The 24,752-nt window shown below is 40.7% G+C and overlaps 2 protein-coding genes across 4 annotated transcripts in view; one reads left to right on the forward strand and one right to left on the reverse strand.

The window, feature by feature from the left end:
• Positions 1–14: 14 nt before the first annotated feature.
• Positions 15–7,278, reverse strand: LOC123851395 (cytochrome c oxidase assembly factor 5). The gene is made up of 3 exons (XM_045885145.3): positions 7,061–7,278; positions 1,493–1,576; positions 15–552 (listed from the first exon to the last, which is right to left on the reverse strand). The coding sequence occupies exons 1-3, from the start codon at positions 7,157–7,159 to the stop codon at positions 511–513; spliced, it is 225 nt and encodes a 74-aa protein (XP_045741101.1). The 5' UTR covers positions 7,160–7,278; the 3' UTR covers positions 15–510.
• A 40-nt stretch (positions 7,279–7,318) lies between these two features.
• UNC50 (unc-50 inner nuclear membrane RNA binding protein) overlaps positions 7,319–24,752 on the forward strand; it is a 32,267-nt gene continuing 14,833 nt past the window's right edge. The window contains exons 1-6 of one of the 3 annotated variants that reach the window (XM_064572591.1): positions 7,319–7,469; positions 8,614–8,897; positions 9,875–9,995; positions 22,451–22,590; positions 22,679–22,780; positions 24,304–24,478. In XM_064572591.1, the coding sequence (XP_064428661.1) occupies positions 8,618–8,897; positions 9,875–9,995; positions 22,451–22,590; positions 22,679–22,780; positions 24,304–24,440 (780 nt within the window). In that variant the 5' untranslated portion in view covers positions 7,319–7,469; positions 8,614–8,617 and the 3' untranslated portion in view covers positions 24,441–24,478. Of the gene's footprint in view, positions 7,470–8,613; positions 8,898–9,874; positions 9,996–22,450; positions 22,591–22,678; positions 22,781–24,303; positions 24,608–24,752 lie in introns of those variants that run through there. The other 2 variants (XM_045885143.3, XM_045885144.3) reach the window with 2 other exon arrangements.

Consider the following 24,752-nt stretch of genomic DNA (forward strand, 5'->3'; position numbering starts at 1 on the left):
GTGCAAATGAAGCATTTCTTCTCCAAGGACTCAAACACAATTTATTTTAGAACTAAACAGGACAGATTGACTAAAAGAAAGCTTTATCCTAAACTTTCCCAATAGACATTTTCTCCCCCGACTGCATGTTATCAATTTTCAGTCCCATCAGTGGCCTTCATAATATTCACAAAGGATGTACAAACTGTGTCATTTGGTTGCAGAGTCAAGTTGGAAAATAACAATCTTTCCACTTTTTGAGCTTTCTAACAATTCCCAAAACACAGTATGATGCTTCCAGCTCATAGCTGTTCAATTAAATTTTTCTTCCAAAAGTAACTTAGAGCAAGAGAATCATTTAGTTTATACATGTCCAAAAACAGAACTCATCCATTTTCTGCAGTGTTCATGGAGGGGAAAACTGGTCCATCCCACCAGATGTAGCAAAAAGTCTGTCTCCTATTTGGGCTTCTCTGTTGTAGGTGACCAGAGAAACCTTGTTGTTTTCACTTTGGTTTCAGCATACTAGCTTCAATATCCTTTTCTTCCTCGGAATCTGGATCTGGCATCCAACTGAAAATAAATGTACAATTAAATCAATTTTGTACAACATAATTAAATACAGCTTTGGTAAGGGTCTCAATACATGACAGAAGTAAACCAGTTTCCAGTACAGTCAAAAAGGCAAACGTCAGTGCTATCAAGAAAAAAAATAATAAAGATGGCATTAAAAAGAAAAGTTCCATTTAAGGTCCCAGCAAGGATTTTTCTTCTCAAGTAGAATCCAAGTTACATTTATTTTTTTCTCTGAACTACACTCAATATGTGTTGTTCTAGCAAACTTAACTTTTTAATTAAGTTTTGTTTGGGTTAGTATTCAAATGTATTTGAAATCTTTAAATATTAAATAACACTGAGCTATCTGGGGACTAATAATCTTTACCTACTCATAGATGACTGCATGTTCTTTGACTTAAACCTCATGGTGCAGCCTCTTTTAAGGGTGGTGGGCTAGGTGGAGGGTTTTAAAGTCAGTAAATGAGGCAAGTTTGCATCTTGGAGGACTAACAGTGAGTGAGTCTTGGACAAAGGCTGTAAGAATCTATTAATCTGCTCAGAAGTTCCCTAGAAGGCTCTTTCCAGTGTCAAAGTATAAGTAATAGGTAAATAATATTATCTAAAACCTTTTTTTCTGAATGATCTCACTGCATCTAATTACCTATCTGTAATTATTAGGTCATTCCATAGTTAGCTAATTCTTTTTTTTTTTTTTAAAGATTTTATTTATTTATTTGACAGAGAGAGACAGAGCGAGAGAGGGAACACAAGCAGGGGGAGTGGGAGAGGGAGAAGCAGGCTTCCCGCAGAGCAGGGAGCCCAATGCGGGACTCGATCCCAGGACCCCGGGACCATGACCTGAGCCGAAGGCAGTCGCTTAACCAACTGAGCCACCCAGGCGCCCCATAGTTAGCTAATTCTTAACATAAGCTTTTCAAAAGCTTTAACCTCTTACCATTGATCTTTTACATTCAAAAAATGAGTATTTCAGAGCTTTGCAGTTTCCTTCCTTCAGACACTGTCGAGGGGATTTTCCTTCCTAGGACACAGAAAACAGTGTAAATACCTGGCAGATTTCCTCACAAAGCACAAAATCACTTTCCTTTTGAAAGCAGTGCTTTTTGGAAAAAAAAAAATTTTTAAGTAAATTACATGAGAAAATATTTTGTAATTCATTTTGACTATTGATGTTTAGGGAGAACAGGATAGACTAAAAAGATGTATCAAGTAATTCTGGAGCACTTGAGTTCTTGAACACACTAGTGTCCATGGGATAATTTTCTTAAAATGTTTATATAAAAATCTTGAAACCGGTATTTTTAGCTCCTTACGGGTAAGAAAGAGAAAGAGCAAAAGTGAAAGTAGTAATGGGATTTCTTCAGTGGTTTTAAATTTTTTTATACTTCAGAATTCCTCAAGACAGAAGAAGTAGTGTGTGTGTGAGAGAAGGAGAGAGAGTATGGGTATATGTGTACGCATGCACGTGCATATGAGAAATCAGGCCTGCTCTAGTGGGAAATGGGACGGTTTGTTCTGGAAGGTCCTATCAAGTGGCTTTAAAAAGCCTCCAGTTATATCCTTTTAATGCAAGCCATTTTACCTCCAGCGCATCTCTGCATTTTCCCACCCCAACACCCCCCAAAAGTCAAGTTCTCTAGTCTGAGAAGCACAACCGAGTGGAACTGGAAGAGGAAAGGGAGATGTGAACAGAACTTACATATATTTGTGAGAGAAAATCTGCCTGGGCCTGATGTGGAATGAACTCCTCTTTAAGCAGTGAAAGTTCAAAAGGAGGTTAAGAAGAAAAGTGGACTAAGCCTTTCCCTTTCTGCCATTAAGGTAGGATGCTGCTACAAGAACACTCACAGGAGAAATGCTTATTTCTGATTCTTAATAACACTTTTTAAACTATAACTTAAAAATTAGACTTGACAAAGTAACAACTGCAAAACTAGGTAAGAGCTAAAATTTAGTTATTTTTTTCAAGGTAAATATGGAATAAAAATTTTAATACTACCTCTTCACGATCTTAAAATATTTTGAAGAAATACACTGCTGTATATATAACGTAACACAACAGCAGTATGTTGAAACATGGAAGCATCTACAAATAATATACTTCACAATTCAGAAAGGCAAGATTAAAATTGAATTGCAGCAAAATTTCTTTTTGGATGCCCTATCCTGCTACGTTGCCTATTCACTAAACCCTCAAGGACTAACTTATTTAAAAAAACAAAAACAAAAAACTCAGAATGGTTCTAGATCAGTTAAAGGGAGGTTAAAAAAAATAAATCCTAGCTACTCCTGCCTAGACAGGGCTTTATTTTTTTTATTGTTATTTTTTCCTGCCTAGACCAGGCTTTTAAAACCAGGTAGCAAAGAAGGTGTATGTGTACAAATGCTGCTTGGCCGTGTGGGCACATCACAAAGCAGAGAGGAGCGCTGGGGGGGTGGAGAGGGAGAGACAGGGACAGATGTGAAAGGGGTCTGGTTCCCAGGAATGCAAATATATAAAACAACATCTGGAAAAAGTAGTCTGAACTTAAGTGTTCTGAATTACCTGAGGTTTAATGAGATCAAACTGTGATATGCAATTTGTGAAGGAAAAAGAATCAAAACCTAACATTATTTTCATTGAAGAAATAAAACATATACTGCTTATAAACAGCCTTATGCAGTGCTTGGCAGTATAAATGAAAATGATGAATGCTTCCTACTCAAGGTGAGTTTCAGTGTAAAATGGGTCAAGCAATTTTGTCTGAAAATAAAAATGACCCTGTTCAGTGTTAATTTTAAAAGCTCACCAGCCAGAATTAGGTGCCCTAAAATCAGAACATTTTTAGTGTGGTACTGAACACCAGATGTTAATAAGGAACCTAGAATACTTGCTACTTAAATAGAAACATCCGGTGCGTTCATGCACCAGGAAAAATGTAACCCCAATTTCACCTGCTTTTCATCGTCAGGGATTTCCCTTCAAGCAGATTCTGATACCTCAACCCCACCACTGCACCCACTCCTCCAAACCTTTATCTTGCAAGTGCCAGTCACACTTCTAGTTTTTACTTGTGAAAAACACTCCAGGGTACCACATCTGTGGCATTCCTGATCCTCTGGAATCTTGCCACTGTCTAGTCTGTCTGCTTAGGTTCTTGATTTTAATGGTCACCTACCATTAAAGTGAATCTCAAAAGTGAATCAGAACAGAGTAGCAAGCTTCCTCGCACTATGTTCCTCCCCAAAACTCTGTCATGAGATGTTGCTGATGGGATGTGTGTTGCCCACATGAACGATAGGAGGGCAGATGAGAGTAAATAAAACTATACAAAAGACTAGAACTATAAAGTGATGCTTCCCCAAACTGTATCTAAGATGCCATCTTTTTCTTAAGTTTTCACGCCATACTGCCACCTGCCTATGGGAAGATCCAGCTACATACACCAAATCTAAGAGCGATAGGTTATTTCATCCGCCTTCACCTCCATGCCAAATGGCAGACTGCCAGCTGTCCCTTAACCTTTAACTCTTCCTTTCTAGTGGGGCATATGCTGGGCTAGATTTCCCAGACACCCTTGCAACTAGGTGTGGTCATATGACTAAGTTCCAGCCAATGGAATATGAGGAACTGAAATGTAAAACTTCTGGGTTGGTCCTTAAAGGCAAGTGGCTGTCTTCCTTCCTCACTTCACACCATGATGTCTTAGGCAAGCCTGGATCACGAGTGTGAAAATAACAATCCTGTCTCCCATCACAGCACCTAAAACCACAAGATCAACAGTGTCTGCGCCTACGGAAGGCTGAGAGGAGCTGTCCAGGCCCTACTTATAAGCACACACACAGCAAAAGAGAGAATTTTCTATCTTGTTTAAGGCAATGTTATTTTGGGTTTCTGTAATATGTACCTGAACCTATATCCCAACCAATACACTCCCAGGCTTATTTGCCTTCTGAGGTCAAGATTAGCGATTCCCAAACATGGCTGTGCCCAAGAATCAAAATGGGATACTTTTATGGGGGGGGGGGAGGTACTGAAATCTATACTTTTAAGCTCTCTGCCCCCATCTCCAGGTAATTCTGATGAAGTCAGAAGATCTGGGAGCTTGCTAATGGAGGCAAAAAGGAGATAACCCGTGGCTGAGGTTTCTTGGACGTAGTTTCGATCTTTTTGATCCTCCAGGAGTCATAAAACCCTAAGAAGTCTATCCAAGAGTTGCCTTTTGAATCTGCTTGTTCCTTACTTCTCCTCTCGAGCCCCACTGGGGTAGACATCCTTATCATCATTACCCTGAGCTTCTCCAAGGCCCTACAGTTCCTTGACTATTTCCCACTGCAGCATCTATTTTGAATTCCTCCCTAGAGTGAGGTCAGGCAGCTTTTCCGGTGGTTTAAAGATTGGCAAGGAGAGACTACAGCATCCATCTGCCAAAAGATCAGATTAACTTCTTTTTACAAGGAGCTGAATCTTACATAAATGAAGTGGTCATACAGGGCACAGACCTCAGCAGAATGTCCCTTGGTCTTCAGAGTCCCTAGGAGGGGAGTGGTAGGCTGCCAGTGACACCATCTGAGAAGATGGGATATTGTCCTGCATCTGCAAAACTCAATGTTTTGCCTCAGTACTGCCATTTTATACTCCACCTGAAGTCAGGGTGAATTTAACACAAACTGTAAACACTCCCATTTAAGGTACTTTTTATAAATACCATGTTCTCCTAAATGACCAACATCAATAAGGCCACACACTCAACTGGGTAAAGCAAAGTCTGTGCTGTGTGTTCTGGTCATTATCTTGCCTAGTTTTCTAGCTTTCCGGAGATCTAATTTCCATGCAGGAGGGAATATATCCCAATCGTCTGTGTGTCCCGAATTAGAGCTTGGCACTTAAAATGTTTGCTAAATAAATTATTACAAAAAAGAAACTTGGTATCCTTCTTGCCCTCAGTATCCTCCTCCATTTCTAGAGTCCCACTGTGTACTTTATTCTCTTGATTGCTCATCTCCATGGCCTTCCTGATGCTGAATGTCAGGATAAATCCAGGGCCCCCGCTCTAACACACAAGGACCTTTACACATGACAACCTTCTTCTCAAGCCTTCTGTCACATTCCCTATCCCCCTGGCCCAAAAGGGCACTAGCTTCTCCTGGTCACGTCTCCCTGACTTGCCCATGTTATTCTTGTTCTTGAGCTTCTCCCCTCAACCACATTCTCCACTCTTACTTGATAACCTACTACTCAACCTTTAAGACTCAGATCAAATGTCACCTCCTCTGTGAGAACTTTCCAAATTCCCAAGCAAAAAATTTGCTCTCCACTTCCCACAGCATTTTGTGCCTAAATCTAATCATCAAACAAATATTTACTAGATGCTTACACAACCCGTACTGCAGGAATTTAGCCCCTTCCATGTCTGTCCTTCCCATCAGACTGAGCTCATGTAGGATAGTGACTGTCACCGACTCATCTTAGTATCACCAAGGCCTGGCATCATGCCTGCCACTTCCCAGGCATTACTAAGAGCTGACTGAATACTTGCACCAGTGAAGCAGCAGATTGGAAACAGCCCTGCACAGGGAGGCGTGAAGACAAGGCACCTCAGTTTCCTCATCTGTGTGAGAGGGACTAGAGAACCTCCTAAATTCATAACAACTCAAGTTTTATGACAAACGGGGCGGCCAGTCTGGCTGACTGCTACAATCAGTGAACCAAACGTAAATCACCAATCAGTAGAAACACTGATACAGCATTACGATGGATGTCCATTTTGGGCTGGTTGTCTTTCCTTTGAAGTAAGAGCAAACTTCTGAAATTACATCTCCAAATGCAAAAAATAATTGCACACAACTGCCCCCTCACCAGGCTTCTGTAATTGAAAAAGGCACTTGGCGTTTCAGTTGGGCGCTAAGCTAGAATCCAGGTCCCCAGTCAACTTTGGACCTTACTGCTTGGCACTCTGCACTCAGATTGAGAAGACGTGGTTGTAGTGAGGGGAGAGTATAGTGCAAGCAAGAGACAAAACAGTAGGAAAAAAAAAAAAAATGGAGCTGCTACGTTTACAACTTATCCAAGAATGTATATAACTCCGACTAAGAAACAAATTCAAACCAAGAGAAAGTAAATGGAGTATATATTCAGCCACAACTGAACGGAGAAAGGAGAAACTACTAGTCAATACAATGTTCCAGGTTTATGTAATTCTCTGGTAATTTAGTCACATTTTCTAGCACGCAAGAAACCGGCCTTATTCTCCTTTATAGCTCCAGAACCTAGCAGAGTAGCAGGCAACATTTAATAAAGGCTTCTTGAATCGAAATGCTTTATCTTTACAAAAACCCAAAGGGGAGGTTTCGTTATCCCCAATTTAACACCGGAGGGAGCTGAAACTCCGACAGCTGATTTGCCTAAGTTCATTAAACTGAGTGACGTCTCCAGACAGCCACCGTAGGCTGAGCGGGAGAAGTCCGCCGGGCCCCGCCTCCCGGGTTCCCGCGTCTCATCACCCTGGGCGCCCGGCCGCGCTACCTGGAGCACACAGTCCGACTGCAGCAGACATGCGCCCAGGTCCTCCTTCACGCCCGCGCACGCGCCGCCCTCCGGCTTGTCCTCGTAATACCGGGGCATGACTGCGCCTCCCGCCCCAGCGGCCGAGACCCGCTTCCGTGCGCAATGGCTGCAACCCTGCTGGGGCGCAAGCGACACGCGCGGAGAGCAGGAACCGGAAGCCCGCAGCAACAACTTCCGGCTGGCCCCCGGAAAACTACGGGGCCCGAAAGGCCGCGCGCGCGGCGGTAGTGGGCGCACGTGACGCGTCGCGCCCACAGCGCCGGCTACGTTGTGGGGAGGGAAGTGGGCCCGGCGGCTGCTAGGCTTGGCTGCTGGGCGGAGGTGGCGCGCTAGCTTGGACCCCTTGGAGGCCGCCGCGGGGCTCCAGGTGAGACCTGAGGACCGCTCCGTCCGTTCGCGGCTCGGGCTCGCCCGGCGCCTTTTCGTCCGGCACCTCACGGCCCGACAGCCCACGGCCCTGGAGTGACCATAGCCGGGTCCGGCTGCTCGGTGGGCGGTAGGGTTGCCATATAAATCAAGATGCCGTTTTTTTTCACTTGAATTTCACATAAACCACGGTCAACGTTTTAGTGTATGTCCGACACAATGTTTCGGACATGCTTATACGAAAAGTTATACCTGTATCGGAGATTCGAATGTAACTGGGCTACCTGTGTTTTTATTTGCTAAATATGGCAACCTTACCCGCAGCCGCAGGCTGACCGGGAGCCCCTGGACTCGGAGAGGCGCTGATTGGCGTCCGGGAGGCCTGGGAGGTGGAGGGTGTGGGGCGGGGAAGTGGGCTGTTCGCGAGGGCTGGACGGTGACCTGCTCTCACGGGGCTTCAGATTGATTCCACCGGACTCTTGACGCTGTCATTCCCTCTGCTGAACTGTTCAGGGAGTAAAGCACTATGGGCTTGAGTTTTGTTTTTATACCCCATTCCAGTGAAAGAGTTGCTTGATGGTCTTGCACTGATGGACCTGTGTGAATAGGCCATTTATTTTACCTAATTGGTAACATTGTTTCTAATAGGCTTTTAAAACCGATTCCCTTGAAGACTTGATGGTTAAGAGCAGGGGATTTTGGCTCCATAGGCATCTCTGAGCTCATGAGGGGGTCACTTTATCTCCTAGTGCTTTTCTTTCTCTTTCTCTCCCTCCCCCTTTCCCTCTCTCTCTACTTCCCTCCCTCTTGTCCTTCCTGCCTCCTCCCTCCCTCCTGGTTAACAGTAGCTACCTGGGTGGGCTGCCTGAGGAGAGAAGTGAAGTTTGGGAAACTTCATGGACCCTATAGAAGTGTTATGAAGGTTCAGAAGGGTGTGGTGCTGCCCTTGCCTGAAGTGCAGTGGGCAGTTCTTGAGCTCCCAAATAAGCCTCAGAACCACCTCCATTAGCTTTTGACCCCTGACTCTTATCAAGGATTGTGGAAGAAATGTAAGATGACATCCCTCCTAAATATCTCAGAAGAGGTTGTTGGCAGCCAATAGTTTCTTAAGATTACTTTTAAAAGAATTTTTTTCTTCCACCTAGGAAGATGTTACCAAGTATTTCAGTGAATTCTCCAGTGCAGGGGAACGGAGCGTTGAACTCCAGGGATGCAGCAAGACACACAGCTGGAGCAAAACGCTACAAATACCTGAGAAGACTTTTTCGTTTTCGGCAGATGGACTTTGAGTTTGCTGCATGGCAGATGCTCTACCTGTTTACTTCCCCACAGAGAGTTTATAGAAATTTTCATTATCGAAAGCAGACAAAGGATCAGTGGGCCAGAGATGACCCTGCTTTCTTGGTCCTGTTAAGTATTTGGCTCTGTGGTAAGTGTTAGTTTGTCTACAGTAGAGTTGAAGAACAAACTGAGTGGCTTTTTTTTAAGGATTTTATTTATTTATGTGAGAGAGAGAGCGCGAGTCAGCACGAGCGAGCACAAGCAGGGGGAGGGGCAGAGGGAGAAGGAGAAGCAGGCTTGCTGCTGAGCAGGGAGCCCCATGCTGGGCTTGATCCCAGGACCCCGAGCCCAAAGGCAGACGCTTCACCAACTGGGCCACCCAGGCGCCCCCAAACTGAATGTTTTAGATTGTACTTGTCACTTGCAGAATCTTTTGTTATATCGTGGGTCAGAATTTGGGATATTTGAAGCTGTTCCTTACTTTCTGAAGCCTCAAAAATCTCACAGGAAAGAATGTTGTATTCTTTCTGGTTCTAAAGGTCCCAAGCGGATGCCAGAGTAAATTGTTCCCTCGGAATTTTGAAAAGCAGAGGACAGAGTCACTCCGTGTCTTTTAACTGCTGTGATAAATAAATTGATACCAAATGCAAACTTACTGTGAAAAGGAATATCAAGATGGGAAATTGCATTTCACAGGCAAATCTAGAGTGAGTTCTAAAAGTACCGATGTGAACTTGAGAAACTACTTTTAAGTTCTCCAATAATGTAGTGAGAGAGCCCTAACCACCCTAGGGTGTAAATGTGTGAGATTTTTTTTATCTTTATCTGGACTTAAATATGTGAATGCCTGTTCAGAATTAGTGGTCTTTTAAATGTTGGGACTACCCTGGGGAACCACAGACGGGGGCCTCTACAGTAAACTACAGTTAGTTCAGTAGCCATTCTGTGTTCTAGGGTAGTCTGTATTTCTCAATTCTATATACATATAACACATCTTTGGGGTTTTGTTTACATGACTGTTTCCTCCATTACACACGTGGGCATCTGAAGGGCAGGGATTTGCCCCACCCATATCCCCAGAACCTAGCAGAGTGCCTGAATTTATCATGTAAATCTTTCTTTCAGTGTCCACTATAGGATTTGGCTTTGTTCTGGACATGGGATTTTTTGAGACGATAAAGCTGCTCCTTTGGGTTGTATTCATAGATTGTGTAGGCGTTGGTCTGCTCATATCAACTTTAATGTGGTAAGTACTAGAACTTTGGTTTTTTAAGTACTGCTGTAGAGCCTGCATTTCCTTCCTTTAGAGATACAGTGGCTGATGAAAATTGAAACAAGATATATGAACTGAAAGCATGAATTAAAATTTTTTTTATTATTTAAGTATAGTTGACATACAATGTTATATTAGTTTTAGGTGTATAGCATAGTGATTTGACAGTTATATACATTATGAGATGCTCATCAAGATAAGTATAGTTACCATCTGTCACCATACAGTGTTATAATATTGACAATATTCCCTATGCTCTACCTTTTATCTCTGTGTCTGATTTATTTTGTAGCTGGAAGTTTGTACCTCTTAATCCCCTCCACCTATATCACCCATTCCTTCAACTCCATCTCCTCTACCAGTTTGTTTTCTATATTTATGAACCTGTTTCTGTTTTTTGTTCATTTTGTTTTTTAGATCTGCATGTAAGTGAAATGATACGGTATTTGTCTTTTCTGACATATTTCGCATACCATTATACCCTTTAGGTCCATTCATGTTGTCATTAATGGCAAGATGTCATTCTTTTTTATGACCAAGTAATACTCCATTGTGTGTGTGTTTTTGTGTGCGTGTGTATGAATGTATATACACCCCATTTCTTCTTTACCCATCCAACTATTGATGGATACTTAGGTTGCTTCCATATTTTGACTATTGTAAATAATGTTGCAGTAGACATAGGGGTGCATGTAACCTTTCAAATTAGTGTTTTCATTTTCCTTGGATAAATACCCAGTACTGGTATTGCTGGATCATATGGTATTTCTGTTTTTAATTTTTTGATGAACCTCCATACTCTTTTCCCACAGTGGTTGCTCCAGATTACATTCCCACCAATAGTGCACAAGGGTGCCCTTTTCTGCACATCCTTGCCAACACTGTTTTTTTCTTATCTTTTTGATACTAGCCATTCTGACAGGTGTGAGGAGATAGATACCTCATTGTGGTTTTGATGTGCATTTCCCTGATGATGAGTGATGCTGAGCATCTTTTCATGGGGTCTGTTGGCCATTTGTATGTCTTCTTTGAAAAAATGTCTATTCTGTTCCTATGCCCATTTTTTAATTGGATTTTTTTTAGTGTTGAGTTATGTAGGTTCTTTATATATTTTGGATACTAATTCTTTATCAGATGTATCATTTGCAAATCTCTTCTCACATTCACTTGGTTGCCTTTTTATTTTGTTCATGGTTTCCTTTGCTATGCAAAGCTTTTTATTTTGGTGTAGTCCCAATAGTTTATTTTTGCTTTTGTTTACCTTGCCTGAGGAGACAGATCCATAAAAATGTTGCTGAGGCCAATGTCCAAAAGATTACTGCTTATGTCTTCTTTAAGAGTTTTATGGCTTCATGTCTCATATTTAGTTCTTTAATCTATTTTGAATTTATTTTTGTGTGTATGGTGTAAGAAAGTGGTCCATTTTCACTCTTTTGCATGTAACTGTCCAGTTTTTCCAACACCATTTATTGAAGAGCCTTCCTTCCCCATTGTATATGCTTTTCTCCTTTGTCATAAGTTAATTGACCATATAAGTGTTAGTTTATTTCTTGGGTCTATATCTGGATCTGTCTGGTTTTGTTTTGTTTTTTGTTTTGTGTTTGTTTTTTTTTTTAGAGAGCATGAGAGCACGCAGGGGTTGGGGGGCAGAGGGAGAGAAAGAGAGAGAGAGAGAATCTTAAGGAGGCTCCATGCCTGCATGAAGCCGAACAGGGGACTTGATCTCATGACCCTGAGATCATGTCCTGAGCCAAAATCAAGAGTAGGTCACTTAACTGACTGAGCCACCCAGGCGCCCCTGATCTGTCTGTTTTTGTGCCAGTACCATACTGTCTTGATCACTACAGCTTTGTAGTATATCTTGATATCTGGATTGTGATGCTTCTAGCTTTGTTTTTTTTTCTCAAGATTGCATTGGCTATTTGGGGTCTTTTGTGGTTCCATACAAATTTTAGAATTCTTTGTTTTAGTTCTCTGAAAAATAATATTGGTGTTTTGATAGGGATTGTATTGAACCTGTAGATTGCTTTGGGTAGTATAGACATTTTAACAATATTGGTTCTTCCAATCCATGGTCATGGAGTATCTTTCCATGTGTTGTGTCCTCTTCAGTTTCTTTCATTAGTGTCTTAACAGTTTTTAGAGTATAGGTTTTTTATCTCCTTGGTTAAATTTATCCCTAGGTATTTTTTTTTATGCAATTGTAAATGGGATTATTTTCTTAGTTTCTCTTTCTGCTGCTTCATTATTAGTGTATTGAAACACAACGGATTTCTGTATATTAATTTTGTGTCCTGTAACTTCACTGAATTCATTGATTAGTTCTAATATTTTTTTGGTGGAGTCTTTTAGGTTTTCTATATAGAGTATCATGTCATCTGCAAATAGTGACAGTTGTACTTCTTCCTTACCAATTTGGATGCCTTTTATTTCTTTTTCTTGTCTGATTGCTGTGGCTAGGAATTCCAGTACTACGTTAAGGAACAGTGGTGAGAGTGTATGTTCTTCTTTTGTTCCTGATCCTGGAAGAAAAGCTTTCAACCTTTCACCATTGAGTATGATGTTAGCTGTGGGTTTGTCATATATGGCCTTCATTATGTTAGGTACATTCCCTCTCAACCCATTTTATTGAGAGTTTTTATCATGAACTAATGTTGAATTTTGTTAGATGCTTTTTCTGCATCTATTGACATAATCATATGTTTTTTATCCTCCATTTTGTTAACATGTATTGCATTGATGGATTTGTACATATTGAATCATGCTTGCATCCCTGGAATAAATCCTACTTCATCAAGTGGAATATCCTTTTAATGTATTATTGAATTTGGTTTGCTAATACTTTGTTGAGTATTTTTAGATCTTTGTACATCAAGGATATTAGCCTATACTTTTCCTTTTTTTGTAATGTCTGTGTCTGATTTTGGTACCGGGGTAATGCTGGCCTAATAGAACTGATTTGAAAATTTTCCTTCCTCTTCTATTTTTTGCAATAGTTTCAGAAGAATAGGTGTTAACTAAGAAAATAGGTGTTAACTCTAGGTTTCATAGAATTCACCCATGAAACCATCTGGTCCTGGACTTTTGTTTGTTGGGAGTATTTTGATTACCAATTCAAATTCATTTACTTGTAATAATATGTATATTCAGATTTTGTATTTCTTCCTGGTTCAGTTTGGGAAGATTGTATATTTCTAGGAATTTATCCATTTCTTCTTGGTTGTCTAACTTGTTGTCATATAACTTTTCATAGTAATCTCTTGTAATCCTTTGTATTTCTCTGGTGTAGGTTGTTACTTCTCTTTCATTTCTGATTTTAATTTATTTGGGTTCTGTCTCTTTTCTTCTCTAGCTGAGTGTCCTATCAATTTCATTTATCTTTTCAAAGAACCAGCTCTTGGTTTCATTGATCTGTTCTATTATTTTTTCAGTTCCTATTTCATTTCTTTTTACTCTGATTTTTATTACTTTCTTACTTCTATTAACTTTAGGTTTTGCTTGTCATCTTTTCTCATATCTTCAGGTGTAAAGTTATATTACTTGAAATTTTTGTTTTTTCTTGAGGTATGCCTATTAGAACTTCCTTCTTGGAACTGGCTTTTGCTGTGTCCCACAGATTTTTGGAACATTTTTTTTCCATTTTCATTTGTCTCAAGGTATTTTTTTATTTCCTCTTTGGTTTTGTTGTTATATTTTAGTAGCAGGCTGTTTAGCCTTCACATATTTGTGGTTTTTTTCCAGTTTTTTTTTTCTTGTAATTGATTTCTAGTTTCATACCAGGTGGTTGGAAAAGATGCTTGATATGATTTCGATCTTCCTAAATTTATTGAGATTTGTTTTATGGGTCAGATGTGATCTGTTCTGGAGAATGTTTTATATGGACTTGAAAAGATTGTGTATTCTTGTTGTGGGATGGAATATTTTGCATATATATGTCTAATATGTTGTCGAAAGCCTCTCCTTCCTTATTGATTTTCTGTCTGGATGATCTATCCGTTGATGTAAGTGGGGTGTTAAAGTCCCCTATTTTGTATTACTATCAATTTCTATGTTTATGTCTGTTAGCATTTGCTTTATGTATTTGGGTATTCCTATGTTGGTTAAATATAGATATTTGTAATTGTTACATTCTCTTGTTGGATGGAACCCTTTATCATTATGTAATGCTTTGTTTTGTCTCTTGTTACAGTCCTTGTTTTAAAGCATATTTTGTGTGAAAGAAGTACTGCTACTCTGGCTTTTTTTTTGGCTTCCATCTGCATAGAATATCTTTTTCCATCCCTTCACTTTCAGTCTGTATGTGTCTATAGGTCTGAAGTGAGTCTTGTCAGCATATAGCTGGGTCTTGTTTTCTTACCTATTCAGTTGCCCTCTGTCTTTTTTTTTTTAAGATTTTATTTGTTTATTTGTCAGAGACAGAGAGCACAAGCAGGGGAAGAGGCAGCGGGAGAGGGAGAAGCAGGCTCTCCACTGAGCAGGGAGCCTGATGCGGGGCTCCATCCCAGGACCCTGGGATCATGACCCAAGCCGAAGGCAGTCGCTTAACCAACTGAGCCACCCAGGCGCCTCTTTTTTTTTTTTTTTTTTAAGTTTTTATTTTAATTCCTGTTATCATACAGTGTTACATTAGTTTCAGGTGTATGGTATAGTAATTCAACACTTCCGTACATCACCCTGTGCTCATCACAAGTGCACTCTATAATTAAGAGTCTTTTTCTTAATCTGTCTCTTTTTTTTTTTTTCCTTGTTTTGCTTCATAAATTCCACATGAGTGAAATCATATGTTGTCTTTCTCTGGCCTGTTTTCATTAGGATTATACTCTCTAGCTCCATCCATATTGTTGCAAATGGCAAGATTTCATTCCTTTTTTTATGGCTGAATAATATTCCATTGTGTGTGTGTGTATACACACACACACACATACATATACACCACATCTTCTTTATCCATCCATCAATCCATGGACACTGGGCTGCTTCCGTATCTTGGCTGTTATAAATAGTGCTGTTATAAACATAAGGGTGCATGTATCCCTTTAAATTAGTGCTTGTATTGTTTTGGTAAATACCTAGTAGTGCAATTCCTGGATGGTAGGGTAGCTCTATTTTTAACTTTGAGGAACCTCCATACTGTTTTCCAGAGTGGCTGCACCAGTTTGCATTCCCACCAACAATGCACGAGGGTTCCTTTTTCTCCACATCCTTGCCAGCACCTGTTGTTTCTTGTGTTGTTGATTTTAGCCATTGTTACAGGTGTGAGGTGATATCTCATTGTAGTTTTGGCTTGCATTTCCCTGGTGATGAGCGATGTTGAGCATCTTTTCATTTGTCTGTTGGCCATCTGGATGTCTTCTTTGGAAAAATGCCTGTTCACGTCTTTGGCCCATTTTTTAATTGGATTATTGATTTTTAGGGTGTTGAGTTTTATGAATTCTTTATATATTTGGCTAATATGTATGGCTATATATTTGGCTTTATCGGATAGGTCATTTGCAAATATCTCCCATTCAGTAGGTTGCCTTTTAGTTTTGTTTCCTTCACTATGCAGAAGCTTCTTATTTTGATGTAGTCCCAATAGTTTATTTTTGCTTTTGTTCCCTTGCCTCAAGAGACCTATCTAGGAAGAAGTTGCTATGGCCATTGTCAGAGAAGTTACTGCCTGGATGTTTTCTAGGATTTTTATGGTTTCAAGTCTTAACATTTAGGTCTTTAATACATTTTGAATTTATTTTTGTGTGGTAAAAGAAAGTGGTCCAGTTTCATTCTTTTACATATAGCTGTCCAGTTTTCCCAACATCATTTGTTGAAGAGATTGTCTTTTTCTCCAGCTTTGTCAAAGATTGACCATATAGTTGTGAGTTCATTTCTGGGTTTTCTATTCTGTTGCATTGGTCTGTGTGTCTATTTTTGTGCCAGTGTCTTACTATCTTGATCACTACAGCTTGGTAGTATGACTTGAAATCTGGAATTGTAATACCTCCAGCTTTGTTTTTCTTTTTTCAGATGCCTTCGGCTATTCAGGGTCTCTTGTGGTTCCATTCAGATTTTTGGATTGTGTAAAAAATGCTGTTGGTATTTTGATAGAGATTGCATTAAGTATGTAGATTGCTTTGGTATGAACAAAAATAGTGTGAGTATTTGAACAATATTTGTTCTTCTGATCCATGAACATGGAATATCTTTCCATTTCTTTGTGTTGTCTTCAGTTTCTTTCATCAGTGTTTTATAGTTTTCATAGTAGAGGTCTTTCACCTGTTTGATTACTAGGTATCTTTATTATTTGGGGTTTTTGCAAATGGGTTTTCTTAATTTCTCTTTCTGCTACTTTATTATTGGTATAGAGAAATGTAACAAATTTCTGTATATTGATTTTGTATCCTGCAACTTTACTGAATTCATGTATCAGTTCTAGCAGTTTTTTTGGTGGAGGCTTTCAGGTTTTCTATACAGAGTATTATGTCATCTGCAAAGAGTGAAAGTTTGACTTCTTCCTTACCAGTTTGGATGCCTTTTTATTTCTTTTTGTTGTTTGATTGCTGTGGCTAGACTTACAATATGCCCTGTCTTTTGATTGGAGCATTTAGACCATTTACATTGAAAGTAGTTATTCATAGTTATGTACTTATTTCTGTCTAGTTGGTTTTTTGCTTGTTTTTGTAGTTCTTCTGTTCCTGTTCTTATTCTCTTCCTTGTAATTGATGCCATTTTTTAGTGTTGTGCTTAGATTCTTTTCTCTATTTTTTGTGTTTCTATTATAGGGTTTGGTTTGTGTTTACTATGAGGCTCATATATAACATTCTATTTATATAGCAGTTTCTAGGAAGTTGATGGTCACTTAAGTTGGAATACATTCTAAAACCACTACACTTTTATGCCCCCCTCCATGTTTTATGTCATATTTTCCATCTTTTTTTCTAAGTCCTTTAACTAATTTTTAGATATAATTGGTTTTACTACTTCTGTCTTTTAAGCTTCATACTAGCTTTGTAAGTGAGTGATCTACTCCTTTTACTGTATATTTGCTTTTACTTGTGAAATTTTTTTCACATTTTTCTTTTAATTGTGGCCTTTTTTTTTTTTTTTTTCTTGCTTAAAGAGATCCCTTTAACATTTCAAGGCCAATTTAGTGGTGGGTGAACTCCTTTAGCTTTTGTTTGTCTGGGAAACTCTCTCTCCCCTTCAATTCTGAATGTTAACCTTGCTGGATTGAGTATTCTTGGTTGTATGTTTTTTCCTTTCAGCACTTTGAATATATCATGCCTTCTGGCCTGCAAGGTTCTATTGAAAAATCAGCTGCATGCCTTATTGGCCTTTCCTTGTATATAACTAGTTGTTTTTCTCTTGCTGCATTAAGATTCTCTCTTTATCTTTAATCTTTGACATTTTATTTATTATTTGCACTGGTGTGAGCCTTCATGGGTTCATCTTGTTTAGGGTTCTCGGTGTTCCTGGACCTGGATGTCTGTTTCTTTCCCCTGGTTAGAGAAGTTTCCAGCAATTATTTTTTCAAGTAAGTTTTCTGCCCCTTTCTCTCTTCTCCTTCTGGGATCGCTATAATGAAAATGTTAATATGCTTGAAATTGTCCCAGAGACTCCTTAAGCTATTCTTATTTTTGTTTTTAATTCTTATTTCTTTTTGTTCAGTTTGGTTGCTTTCCATTTCCTGCCTTCCACATCGCTCATCCGTTCTTCTGTGTCCTTTAATCTGCTGCTGTTACTCTCTAGTGTTGTTTTCATTTCAGTGACTGTATTCTTCAGCTCTGCTTGGTTCTTTCTTAGATATTCTATCTGTTGAAGTTCTCACTAGGTTCACCCTCTCTTGTTTCAAGTCTGGTGAGCTTCTTGTTGACCATTACTTTGAACTATTTATCAGGTACATTGTTTATCTTGTTCTTTCACTTGGAGTATATTCCTCTGCCTCCTTATTTTGTTTTATTTTATGTATTTGATTCTGTGAATTAGGCAGAACAGCTACTTTTCCTCGTCTTGAAGGATTGGTCTTATGTAGGACTGTCCCATACAGACTGTGTATGCCTGCTGGCTTTGGCTGGCTGGAGCTGTAGTGGGCATGGGCTGGAGTGGGGTCTCTGGGTGTCCCACACAGGGTGTACCCTAGTGGGACATCTGAAGCTGAAGTGGGCGGGGCTGGGGGTGTCCTGGGGCACTCTACATGGGGATTGCCCTGATGGACCAGCTGGAGTCGAAGTGGGCTCAGGCTGGTGGTCCCAGGGCACTCTACACAGTGGGGACCTTAGTAGGAGAATTGAGCTAAAGTTGCTGTGTGCTAGGGGTGTGGGGCTCCCTAAAGTGCTGGCCAGTTAGTTATACCCTGTTCTAGTCTGAGTGATCAGGCAAGTTGGGGGCCATTAACAGGGTGCTCACCAGCCCCTTTGGCCCTGGAATGTGTTCCCACAGGCCTTGGCCGTTTGGCTGAGGGTTAGTTTTCTTTTTATATCCTAGTTGTCTTTTAAACCTCTGCTTTTTTGTGTGTGCCTCAGTGGGGCTTGGGCTGATGTGGGCTAGGGTCCCAGGGTTTAGTGAAGTGCCAGGCCAGCTAGGGTGGCTGTGTCCCACTCCCATCTGTGTGTCAGTGTTGGGCTTGGGGGAGGGAGAGAACATATACAGTGGTACTTGCCAGCCCTCTGACCACTGGAGACTATTTCCTCAAGTCCCAGCTGTTCGGCAGACGCTCAAGGGCTGGTTCCTTTGAATTCTAGTTGCCCTTTGAAACTGAGGCTTTTTTCCATGCCTTAGGGTGGTAGAATCTGTTCCTGGTTCCTTGGTTCTGTTCCTCCCCTCTGCAGTTTGCAGTGTCCAGGTGAGGTTCCTATTGTTACTATGTCTCCATCTCTTCTGTTCTCTTTGTGGTCCCTCTGTCCTTTGTTGCGCAGAAGCTGTTCAGTCAGCCCTCAGTTCTTTTTCCAGAGGAATTACTCTATATGTTGGTGTAGATTTGGTTTGTCCATGGAGGGGAATTCAGGGTCTTCCTCCATCACCATCTTGGACCCTGTCTCCTGAAAGCAAGTCACTGTTTGTATCAGAAAATATTCTAAGGGGTGGTCTGTATTGTCAGAGTGCAGCAAATAAGTGAACTGAAATAATGATTATATCATATTAACAAAGTTTCTGGTTTTGCAAAAATGTTATGCAGTTAGCCAGTTCTGCTTAAGTTGTTTGGCTGATGGCATGGTTTTCTCCTGTATTTGTCAGTGGGTCACTTCTAGATGTTTAAGCTATAGAGGGTTATTTCATGGAATCTTACTCTGAATATCAGACATTAAATGAAGTACATTTGAAAAAGGATTTGTTGAACTTTCGGTGCCTTTTCGCTGAGACACACACAGGTTTTATTGAACAGGTATGCAGTCTCACTTCTGGGTTTGGTTTAACGATGGTAGTGTACTGAGTAGAAGTGTTTAATTCCAGCATTTGGTTTCTCCATTTTCTCATAGATCCAGGCTCTTATATGGTTGGCATGCCAGATGAGGGGAGTGGATGTGTCAAGTGAGCTCATAAAAGGCTGGTGGTTGAGTAGGGGTCATGGTCATTGTGTATCAGAGAAAACAGTGTGGAAATTTTAGTCACAGGGAGGCCTAGGTTCAAATGCCAGCTCATTTACTGTAACTCTTAGTCCCAGTCTCTTTTGTAAAATGGAGTTAGTTATCTAATTTGTAAGGTATTTGAAAAGATTGTGGTGTGAAAAGTACCTGGCATATAGGAAGTGCTCAATAAATAGTGGCTATTAATATTTTCAACAAAGTCCTGAGACTATCACCTCTGATACCAGTGTGTTGTTTCCATTTGTAACTCCTTATATGTGTTGTATGTGCTTGGTAGTCAGTAAATGCTATGTGTCAGTAATTTGGAATTCCAAAATCTGGCTTAAAAAGACTACTACTAACTAAGAGAAGTTATGTATTCATTATAAAAAACATGGCATATGAAACAATTTCAGTAAATAAGGCTTTCAAAGGAATAGGTTGTAGCAGGCATTCTACTATGAACGCATTGACTCTGGAGGGCCACAGAAACCAAGGCATTCCGGAGTTTAGCAGCTTTAGTGTGAGTCCATATTACGGTTTCAGTTAAATAGAAAAGGACTCGGGGGGGGCGCCTGGGTGGTTCAGTTGGTTAAGTGTCCAACTCCTGATCTCAGCTCAGGTCTTGATTTCAGGATTTTGAGTTCAAGCCCTATGTTGGGCTCCATGCTGGATGTGGAGCCTACTTATTAAAAAAAAAAAGGAAATGACTGACATGGTATATTTCTCAAAAGCTACATTGTGTTGCATTGTGTTGTGAATTGTGTTAGAAATGATGACATGTGGTTGCTGTCATCCTAGAGGTGCCACAGGAACCAGCAGGAGGAGGTGTCTGGGGGAGGTGGGATCATTGATTCCTGGTACCAAATGCATAGGCATGGCAGTCAGGAGCAGCATACTGGGTCTGGTAGCGCGGGGTGACACCAGCTCAGGGAAGATAGGTAGAATTTGGCCTTCAGTGCAGTTCAGAAATAATTATAATACTTCACCGCATAGCTTGCATGTGCTGGTTGGGGAGTGGAAGGGAGGTGGGGGTCTGCACAAGAGTCGAGCAGGCCCAGACAGCACGGTGAACTCAGGAGGAGAGGAGAGAGATGGATCAGAGAACATCCTGAGCATCCTGTGATAATTGGATTTGACGAGGGTAGGGAAGAGTGGCAGGTGCAGATGAAGCATTCCATGTTAGACGTGCTGAGTTCTGGGGGCTTGAGGATTTGTTGGAAATAAAGGTACAGCAGACAGTGGGGTAGAGGACTCTGAACCTACCACAGTCTGGGCCAAGAGGAGGATATGACTGGCATCATTAATGTGGAAGATGGGAGCTGAAAACCACAGATGTCTTGAGCTCTCCCAGAAGGAATGTCTGTGTTCCCAAGGGAAGACTCAGACTGAGGACAGAAGTGCCCATGTGAGGGATAAGCAGTGGGGGGGAGCAGCATGAAATAGGAGCTCTTGGGTAGTGAGCTAAATGCTTGTTCTGTTCTTTTAATGGCACATGTTCTTGGCTAAAATGGAAGATGTTTTGGTAAGTTAAGAGTTTGTTCAAACAAAGCTATATTATTTTGGTATTTTCAGGTAACTGTGTACGGAACTGTTTTATTAGTACTGTACTATGTTCTACCCCTTGCTTATTTTTCTATTTCCACTGTAGGCATAGCATTTTAACTGTATCCTTGAAATGAAATCACACAGATAAAAGTGAATTTCTGCAGTTGTGTTTATAATACAAATGATCCTTTTTGTTATTTCCCTTTGAAGGTCTAGTTTTCTGATACATGGGTATTTTACTTTTCATTCACCGATCATTTAACTGAATTCATAGGCCATGCTGTAGAACACTGACAGGGGCTTGAAGAATTGTTTTTATGGCTAGATAGGTCACTGGTGCTCTTCCCTTACTGGTTCCTCTTGATTCCTTGATCTTTTAATGGAGAGGTGACCTATTAGGTGTTAGGCCTTGGACCTATTCTGTGTCTGGATTCGTTCTTTGGGGAGGGGAGGGGTCTTAGGCCTATGGCCTTAAATATCATCTATACATGGATGAATTTATATCTCCATTTTCGACCTCTCCTCTAAATTCCAGACTTTATATACTTCTTACTCCATGTTAACGGGCATCTTCAGCATGATAGGTCCAAATCCAGACTCCTGCACTGCCCCAAAGCACTCTTTCTGCAGCCGGACCCACGGTAGCTCATGGCAGCTCAGTCTTCCATTGGTTTCAGGCAGAAATCTCTCAGTCATTCTTGACTGTTCATTTCCCCCACGTCAGCACCTCCACTGCCACCACCCTGCTCAGCTCTTTCTCACAGTAGCCTCCCAACTGGTGTCTCTGTTTCCCCTCTTGTCCCTGTAGTCTGTTCTCAGATCAGCAGTCACAGTAGTGAGTCAGACACCCTTCTGGGAACTCCAGGGACTCCTAATTTTATGGAGAATAAAAGTCCAAAGGTCTTAAAATGGCTACAGGCTCCAGCCTCATTTCCTGCTACTTTTCTCACTTGTTCCAGGCACACTGGTCTCCTCACCCAGCCCTCTCAACAGGCCAAGCCCCCTGCTACCACCTCTGTACTCGTCCACCTCCTCCACTCCTGTGTCCAGACTCCCCTCTGCCTGAATGCTCTGCCCCACCTCATTCCCATCCCCACCCTTGGGTCTTGACCCAGATGTTTCCTTCGTAGGAGTATCCTATTTAATACTGCATTTCAACTTTGTATTTTCTGTCCTTCTTACTGCTTAATTTTTCTCCATAATGCCATCTGACAACTCCAGCTAGATCGAAGGCAGAGATCTGTTTTGTTCACCGCTTGGTAAACAGAAGGTAGTCAGTAAATATTTAATATGGAATTAACTTTATTGTATTATGAAAGAAATTTTAACTTTGCTCTTCAGGTTTATCTCTAACAAGTATTTAGTGAAACGGCAAAGCAGAGACTATGATGTGGAGTGGGGCTATGCCTTCGATGTGCATCTGAATGCTTTTTATCCTCTCTTAGTCATTCTGCATTTTATCCAGCTTTTCTTCATTAACCGTAAGTAGCAGTTACTTTTTAAACGATCATCAAAAAGTCACCATTGTATGCACTAAAAAGAGATTCAGTGTGCATATCTCTTCCACAGATGTTATCCTGACAGACACATTTATTGGATATTTTGTTGGAAATACCTTGTGGTTGGTGGCAGTGGGCTATTATATCTACGTAACCTTCTTAGGATACAGTGGTAAGTCATGAATTGTTTTGATTGAGTGAAGACATAACAGGGAGAGGGGGGACGTTGCTGTAATAGTAACATAATTAGCTTACTTTTAGATGAATTATCTCATTTAAGCTTCACAATTAGGTTTACTTAACCCCATTTTTCAGATGAGGGCACAGAAATTAATTTGCCCCTGGTCGTGCAGCTAGAAAGTGGCATGGCTGTTATGTAACAAATTTTGTAATTTTAAGGAGCCCCATTAAACCATATTGATATCTCCAAGTTACTTGCAGGAACCCACAACCCACTTCCTTTTCTCCCTGGCTTTCTGGTTCTGGGTCCCAGTGGCCCATTAGTGTGGGGCATGAGCGGGTCCAACGTATGGTTGCATAGGTAAAGGAACCTTTACAAACCTTTGCTTCACTTTGTTTTTATGATCACTGTGTGGTTCTATAGATGGTCACAAATCAGACCCAACCTCTACTGATCTGAGGATGTAGTTTGCAGATTTACTGCTAAATCCTGCTAGAAGTTTCTTTTTCTTAGTATGAATGAGAAACCTTTATATTAATTCAGCTTGTCCTTTCTTGTCACTCTGGATGATTAGGACCTCCCTGTAAATACACACCCCTGGTGCTCAAATATGACTGGCTCCTCTAGTCAGAGGTGTTCTCACCCCAGCAGGGACCACACTTGTTCTGGACACAGGGAGTCCGTTCTCCAGAGGAGGTGTTTGTGAAGTATTATGTTCAGGTTTCTATGAATTTTCACATATTTTGAGAAAGTTTTAAATTGTGATTAGCATGCTTCAACATTGTGGTTTCTCTAAATGGATTTTTGAGCACTCTTTTGATAACTCCCTATAATTTGAGTACAGCTCAGCTTCACTTTGGTGACTTCCTAGAAGAGATATGTTTAGGTTAGAATGCATGTGGTAGGGACCCACTAAGTAGTGACCAAGAAGGAAACCTAGATATTTGGAGACTGATTTTTTTTATTATTATTTTTTAAATTTATTTAAAGTAGGCTCCACACCCAATGTGGGGCTTGAACTCACGACCCCCAAGCTCAAGAGTTGCATGCCCTACTGACGGAGCCAGGCAGGCACTTGAGGGACAGATTTATTCTTTCCTGAAGCCTGGGATACTTACTAGTTGATCTCTCATGTGAAGGGGAGGTGTCATGCTTCCTGTATTGGGAAATCTCCAAGACTAAAGGTTGGACTCTTAGAGGCTTCTGAGGCAGTCCCCTGTGTAAATCCACCACTGTTTTCAATATTTGTGCCCTCTGTCCCTTAGTCATCACTTCTCAAGTTTCGAATCTGCTGCTCACCTCTCACCCCGGGTTCCTGGGCACAGCTGCGATGTGGTGGCGGCAGCGACCCCCAAGAGCAGGGCGCGTGACAGACTCTGGCTTTAGAGCAGTAGCTCACTGATTCAGAACCCGCGTTGCTTTTTGGCCCCACCTGTTGTAGTAAAAACTTTCAGAAAGTTCATTAGTCACATTTCCTTTTTTAAAAAAATTTATTTGATTTGTTTCTTTTCCAGCATTGCCATTTTTGAAAAATACAGTAATTCTTCTTTATCCATTTGCACCTCTCATTCTGCTCTACGGCCTGTCACTAGCGCTAGGATGGAACTTCACCCACACACTGTGTTCCTTCTACAAGTACAGAGTGAAATGAAGGCAGTCTTGGTGAAGTGACGACTGCTTCCGAAACTGGTAAATAAACTATCTTGGTAGATATCTTCAGGGTGTAAAGTTTGCAAATTTGAGTCAATATATAACGTTAACGCTATTGTCAAGTACATTCCGTAAAACTAATTAATGTACATTTCTATAATAAATATTTTTTAAACTAAAGCATGTATTTTACTCATTCAAACATGGTGATAATCAGTTCCTGACAAGGTACGTAGTTTGGCCCCATTTCAATGGGCTGTGTATTTTAAACATTTGCCTAGTGTAACCTTCAAAAGCCTCCTTGACCTGTAAT

Source organism: Mirounga angustirostris, unplaced genomic scaffold (assembly GCF_029215605.1).
Source record: "Mirounga angustirostris isolate CCGP_5_RB_7025 unplaced genomic scaffold, mMirAng1.0.hap1 SCAF_10, whole genome shotgun sequence".
NCBI lineage: Eukaryota > Metazoa > Chordata > Mammalia > Carnivora > Phocidae > Mirounga > Mirounga angustirostris.

Excerpts from the sequence above, each read along its gene's own strand:
- LOC123851395 (XM_045885145.3), bottom strand. The coding sequence starts at position 7,159 with ATGCCCCGGTATTACGAGGACAAGCCGGAGGGCGGCGCGTGCGCGGGC. Across the intron at positions 1,577-7,060 it reads AGTCGGACTGTGTGCTCCAG|GAAGGAAAATCCCCTCGACA; the intron begins GTAGCGCGGCCG and ends TCTGTGTCCTAG. Across the intron at positions 553-1,492 it reads TTGAATGTAAAAGATCAATG|TTGGATGCCAGATCCAGATT; the intron begins GTAAGAGGTTAA and ends ATTTATTTTCAG.